This window comes from Drosophila hydei, unplaced genomic scaffold (assembly GCF_003285905.1).
Source record: "Drosophila hydei strain 15085-1641.00,03,60 unplaced genomic scaffold, DhydRS2 tig00000001-arrow-pilon, whole genome shotgun sequence".
In the NCBI taxonomy this organism is placed as follows: domain Eukaryota; kingdom Metazoa; phylum Arthropoda; class Insecta; order Diptera; family Drosophilidae; genus Drosophila; species Drosophila hydei.
In genome coordinates this window covers 3,170,354-3,178,429 of record NW_022045643.1, presented here as the reverse complement: position 1 = coordinate 3,178,429, position 8,076 = coordinate 3,170,354, and the positions used below count along the sequence as shown (strand labels likewise).

Sequence of the window (8,076 nt, the reverse complement as noted above, 5' to 3'; positions counted from 1 at the left end):
ATTATGAGATAGCTTTAAATTATATCTATATATCTATATATCTCTAAATACCACTTTGAATATTATGTAAAATATATTCAAGCACATAAACTTTCATTTTGTAAGATTTATATCCCATATTCATATCCCATTCTTTATGTGCATAGGATGCATATACCAAAATCCAACTATGTAATTAATATGCACTGTGTGTAAAATAAACAAACATCAAGTTCTGTTGGTTCTTTTCGTTAGCAGGGCGAAATGAAGGTTTCCCGGTTTCTTAGTTCTAGTATTTTGTTTATATTTATAAAAACTATGTTTAATTTAAATATTCAGCTCTTGAGTGGAAACAGTTATGCATACAGTCCATTACTGTTCGCTGTCCCTATATGGCATATCGATCATATATTCAGAGAATGTCGGAAATTAGCATTACGAAACGGCGACAGGACAAGAGCTCGATGCGATGAGACTGCAGATTGACTGCGTATCTCTTGTAGTTTGTATCTGTTTCTCGTCTTGTAGCTGGATCATTCGTTGTGATCCTCATCATCATCGCATTGCTGCAACATGTGGCAACTACAATCACACACACATGAACATATGTAATTCGTATTGAAATTCACGTCTCTGTTAGCAATTGTTGTTGTCACTGGATTGGCATTGTTGCAATGATTGGCCTTAACTTTCACCAGCAGTTGCTGTTCCTTGTTGTTGTTGTTGTTGTGGTCGTCATCGTCGTGATGACTTCGCTTGCTCGCCCTTCACCCTTGGCCCGTGTGGGCCACGTCAACAGGGCCAAAAGCAAATTGTTAAGTTATTTGTAAATTTCGGTGTTCGTTGACTGTTTACGTTTTTTTGTATGTTAGGCGTGTGTGTGCGGAGCTGATTTTGCTGCAAAAGTAAACAGACATACACTATATACCCTTTACTCACGGGCTAAGAGTTATGATAGAGGAGTTCGGATTGAGGCTTGATGCATGAACGAGTTACCAAACTTTAGATTTTGATATTTCAGAAAACAGTAAATGTTTTGCTTAACTTTTTCATGCAACTACTAATGTTCAGTCTATTTTAGAGGTTCGAACGAACGCAATTTGACCAAAGTGTAGTCATAAGTCATCAGTCATTAGTCATTAGTCATTAGTTAAGAAATTGCCGATTTCAGACTTAATTCCAGTTACTCAAAGATGGAATCAAACATTCTTACAATTTTGATTTTTAAGTATATTATATATTAAGTATACGCTATGTTTGTCTAGAACATTGCATTCTACTAACTAAAATATATTATAAGAAATTATGCCAGGGTATTTAATACTCGCTCAACTGCAGCTGGCAATGCTTTGTTCTTGTGTTTTTTTTTTTTGTATCTCTCGTATTTTGTATGCATGCAATGTGGATTTTCCGCAAGAAAATCCTTTTGGCAATTTGTATATGCATCATAAAAAGACACAAAGGAAGTGCACCACGAATATTTGGATTAAATAAATTTTACGTTTTTATGCCCCACAGCTGTAAAAAGTGTAATCGAATGCTTATTTGTTGTCAATATCTGTGTCTGTGCAGCAGAGTAGCAGCTGCAAAAACTTCACAAAACTTTAGATGGCATTAAAGATGCATACGTAAATGTTATTTCTAATTTAAAAATGTTTTTTGAGAACATTTCGGCTGCCAGAAGTGAGTGCAAAAAGTGTGGCCTACTCTTAGGAGTATTGGTATTTTTAGGGCTCTCAATAGTCGCACACTCGTAATGTAGCCTGTGTCTGAGAATGTTTTCATTTGAGGCGAAATCCTTTTATTTGCTGATTTCCTTTTTTTATCCATATACATATTTCTTGTTTTGCTGTTTTCTTTTTTGTTTTTGTTTTACCTGTCTGCTCTTATATGCTAATTTATTGGCATTGCGGCGCAGTGAAATGAAAAAATGGGTCAACCCGTTTGTGTGGTCGAAGGTTTCTACTCTCCCATATGCATTGCCATAAGGATACGCTGGCTGTCTTTTACATGGCGGGCTAGTTCTGTTAGGTTTTTAGCTCAGTATGGTGTATGGTATGGTATGGTATGGTTGGCCAATTGATTTTGCTGCGAAGTGGCTTAAGAGTGGCCAATTTTCACTAACAGCCTCGAGTGCTATCAGCAACAGCACTTAAGGGCTTTATCGGGCTGCCCAAAATGAACTGAAATTTCATTTTCGTATATCTTATCCCAATAGTGCAGAGCAAAGGGTCATATTGTGCTTTCGGCAGCCAGCTGCCAACTGCTGCTGCTGCTGCTGCTGCTGTTGTTGCTGTTGTTGATAAAAACCTTCAGTGCATGAGAAGCACATGAGAACTCAGCAGCCTGGCAGGCTGCTCTGGCCATGTGTAAACATGGCTGCGTGGCTGTGGGAGTGTGTTAAAATGTTATCGCGTTTTCTCAACGCTTGTGCGGAAAATATTCAACTAGCAGCCGAGTGCTAGCGCGATGCCTGACTGAGCCAAAATAGACGGCTTGGCTGTTCTGTTTGGTTGGTTGGCTTGGGCCAGGCCAAGTGCCTCCGCCTCCTTGATGCGCATCCGTAATTGGAGCAACGTTCAGCTGGCAGCTGTAATTGTTTTGCTGTTGCATTTTCGCGCTCTCCCGCATGCCAGTTAACAAATTCCCAATTGCTGTTGCTGCTTCACTTGGCATGCTCTTGTGCCACGTATGTAAACATTGGTAATATTTGTCGGACACAAACTGTCCGCAGTTGACCTGCTTTCGCTAGAGAGAATAGCACTGATTGCTATTTGGCCAATAGCTTAACCTTTGCTCAATCTCTCTATATCTCTTGCTCTGTTAGAGTCCGCACCTGTCGCTGTTTATTTTAATAACTCAATTTTATGGCCCTGGCTACAGGTTTTTCTTTTCGACTGTGGTTATTTATTTATCTATGTGCAGATAGCTGGCCATGTCCTTTTACCGACTGGGCCATGATTAATGCCAGCCGGCGAGAGTTGCCTTACTCGTTTCGCATTTAGCGTTGCCAAAATATTTCATAATTCATTTTGAAGACAGACCTGGTCACAGGCATAAAACAGCTATAAATGCGCATACAAAGTTTTATTACCATTTCACAAGTTGGCCATACGTATTCCATTCTCTATACCATACCATTGGCCTAAACGCAAACACACAGATATACATTTCGCCATTCTCATTCCCTCTCATTTGCCTATTAACGTTGCTCCGGTGCGCCATAAATCTAAAAGATAGATTTATGCAGCATCTTCGTGTGTGTGAGTGTGTATGTGTGCATGTGTTCTGTGTCCATATCTGTATCTGTAACCCACAATCAGTGCTTCAGTGTGTGAGCTTGTACCAAATACCGCATTTATTTTGTACGTGTCGGTCTTAACATTCAATTTCCTGTACTACTTTTACTCAGTTTCCCGGCTGGCTGGGTAGCTGGCTGGCTGGCACATGAGTCGGCCTTCCACGAGCTGCTCCTCAGTACTGAACAAATGAAAAACGATGTCATTTAACAAGCAACACTTATTTCCAACTGAAAGCTGTATAGTTGTTGCAGCTCTTAAAGGCTTAGCACTTGGCATCCTCTGCGTATACGCAATATCCAGCGAGCAAAGTAATTCCCATCGGAATAGCTCGACAGGCGAAGTCAGCCCAGCTGCTGTTCAATGCAAAACCCATTGCCATGCGTCATTCGAAATGCCCGGCAGCACTCAAAAGATCAAAGACAACAACAAGCATCAAAGCAATTCTATTGTCGAAGAGATTTAAAGGCCATCGATTCCACAGCAAACAGCAAATAGCAAACAGCAAACAGCAAACAGCAACCAGCAAATACGCGATTAGGGATCGTCTTTGCATTGTTTCCAGCTCAGCTTGGCAACGATTCCTGGTTATATGAAATGTTTGGCAGTAAATTTCCCAGCCTTGCCACAGATGTTCTGAAGCATATTTTATTCTTTGCGATTGCTGTGCTTTGTTTCTACAGGTGTTTAGAGCATGCCTACGTGTAATTTAATGTGCATATAATTTAACAAAATTGATTTCAGGTAAGTTTCTCGACAATATTCATTTGCTTGAAAACAGTTACCACTGTGAATGCCAACTTGGCCATCTGTAAGAGGGAAGTACAATCAGTTCCTAGCTCACTTATCTCACAAGAAGCCTTACCTCAATGTTAGTTCTCATACAGATCGGAAAGATACCGCCAGCAATAAAAGCAATCGTCTGCTGTGTCTGATGTAGAAAGAAGACAAGAGTCGCCTTATAGCGCTTGCTAGCACTTACCCAATCGGAATGAAATATGGCATGCGTCAGCTCAATGCAATCGCGTTCTATCAGCTCGCTGATGTAACAGAAGGGAAATGTTTCGATCATCAATACGATAATGAACACAGACGTAGCCAGGCCCGTCCAGATAGTCGAAAAGAACAGCAAATTAACCGCCGACAGACCCAGACACAAGCCAATTGCTAAAAACTGGGCAAATATAGTACCCGATACCAGCGGACGAAAGACTTCCGCAAATCTACAATTAAATTTTAAGAAATTTCGCTTATAAGAAAAACTCTCCTACACTTACTCCAGAATATTTTTGTGATCTTTGATGCAGTTGACCAGCTCCTCATAGTTCTCATTGTCGCTTTGGCTGCTATTCTTTCGCAATCGCTCAACGCGCTTTATTAAAAGTTGTATATGAGTTCGTAATATTATGCCAAAGATCACCGGATAGACGTCTACAAATTGATCCAAAGTGACAGCCACGGATCCAACGATTATCTCAATGCTAGCTGCCACCCAAAAGCGTGAATTGCTGGAACGATAGTCTACGAAAGGAATGTAGAATCCCCATGGGGTCGAGCCGAATAAAACAGAGCTAAGACAAGTCAGAGCGGAGTACGAACTATACGCCACCTGATATACCATATAGACGAAATTACAGCGCGCGACGCAGCGATGTATTTCGTCGCCTGCTCCCTCCTGAAAGCACGGCTTATCCAGTATATCGAGAAGCGTCTTTGCCTTCTTAAAGCGCCACAGATTTGGTAAAACAATAGCGATCTTTACTGCCAGACAAACCGAATTGAAAGCGACCTGTATGGAAGTTAGAAAATCTCCAGGGGTGAAGCTCCCGAAATCGACGAAGTAGCTGATGAAGAAGCCGAAGGGCAAATAGGCACCGCACAACGTAGTTACAATGACTCCATACGCGCAATATATCCAGTAATTGGGATTGTTCCTCGATGGCGGCATCCAGCCCACATATCTCATGCCCCTTTCCAGATACTTGAAGGCGTACCGAGATGGGAACAAGTCACCAAATGATGGTGGTCTCATGTACTCAAATATCATATTGGAAGGGTTTACTTTGTGACTCAGTGAAACTTGAACTAGAACTGCAGAGGTAAGCCTTTCATAGGCTTTATATATCCTTCTGTTTAGGGAACTTTTCTAATTCACTTTCTATGTGTTATGTAGAAAGTGTTCCATATGCAATTGTTCTCATAGAAATTGTGGAAGGTTCCTGTCATAACATAGTTCGGAGATATAATTTGCAGAGATTGACAGTTGGGCGTTGCTCAGCTAAAAGGGGCGTGAGCTAACGTCAAATGCAGCTGTATTACAGCACATAAGTCAGATGTACAATTGGTGAAGATAATAGGAATGTAAGTTATACCTTAGTTGGTCTATGTACTCTAAATGGAATTATATCTGAAATAATTCTCTATATTTCAGAAACTCTCGAGGAATTTCGTCTGGGCTCACAATCATATTTCATAGCTGTGCATATAATTTATTCTAGTTTCTACATATTTCTGTGTGCATATATTATTTTGTGGCTATGCTCGTTTGACTGATTCGAAATGGGCGTGGCACATGGCAGAGCAACAATTTATGCAGTTTTCAATGCCATTTGTCAGCTGTGGTTCCCGCAGCGCCATTCGGCCTGTGCGACTGTTGGGCGATAATTCTCAGACTAAATGCTACCAAATTAGTTTCAAATTATCTTGTGAAATAAATCGCAGCGCTGTGAGCGGCTTTTTATTGCATTTTATGAGCTCAAATTATTTATTATTTGCCGCATAATTCGCTTCCGAACTGCGAGCTTGTGCACGCTCGAGGCTGATACGATTTAAAAATGTTTAAAAACTCAAAATACGATTTAAAAAAAATCAGAATGAAATGAAAATCAGTTTAGCAAGCAAAACGGCGGCAATTTGTTGCCGCAACATGTGGGCCCGTCGACCAGGTGGTAATTATTCTTAAAGTCGTGCCTAATTACTCAAAATGGTGTTTGGTTCAAGATTGTGGATACACTGACTGCAAACAGTATGTGGCTGTGTCAATTAAATTAATATAAAACAGATATAAACAAGTAAGAAAGGTCTAGTCGGGCTGCCCGACTAGGTATACCCTGAATCCAGTTCTATATGCTGTATTTAATGTATTCCATACACATATGATTAAATAATTCTTGAAGGGCATTAAATATAGGTATACATATATATTATATATAGGTATATAGTAAACATAGCTATAAATCTTAATATATTAAGTGTTTTACATTTTTTTTTTTTTTTTTTTTTTTTCTGATATTTTTTTATTTTCTTATTTTTTTATAAACATTTTTTCTATTTTTAAGGAGAGAACATTTCCATAAATATTAATTTTGTTATACATAAATAGATTATTTATGTTTGACTGATCGCCCACAGCATCTGCTGCGCCCTTTTATACCCAAAAGTCACTTAAAAGACAGCAGAGCTGCTGTGCCCTTTTTGAGTGTTAATTTACACTTATTTTTAATTAAGTTAGAAACATAGGGAATATACTTGCCTGTTGCATGCATTTTAACAAACGCATTATATCCTGATTTCGCATTTAAATATATTTGCGTTACGGATCTACGTTTGTTCAGCTCTGAGTGTGCGTGAACATTTAGCTAGCACTGTGCCTGCAATAATTCTTGGCGTATGTACATTGTGTGCGCCAAATGTTTCGCAGATCGAAACAAGAATTCAATAAAGTGAACTTTTTTCAACCCGCTTCCGGGCTTTACGATTTTTGCTGTTTCTTTGGACAACTTCTGTAGACTTTGGCTTTGTTTCAGCCACCAACTGTGGTTGGCATTTTTATTATTGTTTGCCCTGTTGCCGGAGCTGCTGCTGTTGTTGCTGCTGCTGGCTGGCTGGTAGCTCTTGATAGCCTTGTGATTTTGTTTCTGAAAGATTTGCGCCGCTTTGTCGGCCATGATAAATACACAGAAACAGCAAACAGTTTCAGGTTTTTTGGTCTGTTCTATATATATTTTTAGTTTTTGTTTTTACTGCATTCTCCGCTCGGGTGGCCGCAGGACAAAATGCCAGGTCTCAAATCACATTGTTGCTGCTGCTGTTGAGTCAACATTTTAAGACACAATTTGGCATTTATTGCTGCTGTTGCCACTGCTGCTGCTCATTGGCACTCAGTCAGGGAACGCATCCGTAGCAAATATTTCAAGTTAGAAGCAAACAGCTATGACAGTGCTCAAAGGATGTGGACCACACCTTGTCTTCGGCTGTTGCTGCTGTTGGTTACAGTTGGCAAGGGACAATACATCAAACAGCAAGACAGAAATGAGCAACGGGGGTCGTCGCTGTGTTGACACTGACATAGGAGGCGATGCCAGGCGGCTCCAGCTGAGTGATGACCGACGACAATCGGCGAAAACGAAAGCCCCAACAACCAGACAGTCGCAGTCGCACTCCCAGCCTATGCCAGCGATCAGAAACTTCCTGGAAATTAATTAAAGCTCTAACTGAGCAAAGAACTGCAGCCGGCTCCAGCGGCTGCTCAATAATTATCGACGCTTATCAAAGGCCCCGTTACAGATGCGCGCGCACACACATGAGCTGGCCACCAAGTATGGAGCTGAAGCAGGAGCTGGCATCATCTAGCTGGAATGTGCCTCTTGGATGCTGTTGGTGCTGCTGCTGCTGCGGCTGCTGCGGCTGCTGCGGCTGCTGCGGCTGCTGCTGCTGTGTCGGCTTTTGTTCAGTTTGGTGCGGTGCAATTAATATTCAACGCCGTTGGCTGATCATAATTTACGTGCTGAGTTTACGA

At 40.8% G+C, this 8,076-nt stretch overlaps 1 protein-coding gene across 1 annotated transcript; it reads right to left on the bottom strand.

The window, feature by feature from the left end:
• Positions 1-3,899: 3,899 nt before the first annotated feature.
• Positions 3,900-5,325, bottom strand: LOC111592321 (odorant receptor 42b-like). The gene is made up of 3 exons (XM_023304442.2): positions 4,556-5,325; positions 4,144-4,501; positions 3,900-4,087 (listed from the first exon to the last, which is right to left on the bottom strand). Exons 1-3 carry the CDS (start codon positions 5,323-5,325, stop codon positions 4,019-4,021), a joined length of 1,197 nt encoding a protein of 398 aa, XP_023160210.2. The 3' UTR covers positions 3,900-4,018.
• Positions 5,326-8,076: the final 2,751 nt, after the last annotated feature.

Coding starts and splice junctions, on each gene's coding strand:
- LOC111592321 (XM_023304442.2), bottom strand. CDS start 5,325: ATGATATTTGAGTACATGAGACCACCATCATTTGGTGACTTGTTCCCA. Junction 4,502..4,555: donor GATCACAAAAATATTCTGGA/GTAAGTGTAGGA, acceptor ATTTAATTGTAG/ATTTGCGGAAGTCTTTCGTC. Junction 4,088..4,143: donor GTATGAGAACTAACATTGAG/GTAAGGCTTCTT, acceptor TCCCTCTTACAG/ATGGCCAAGTTGGCATTCAC.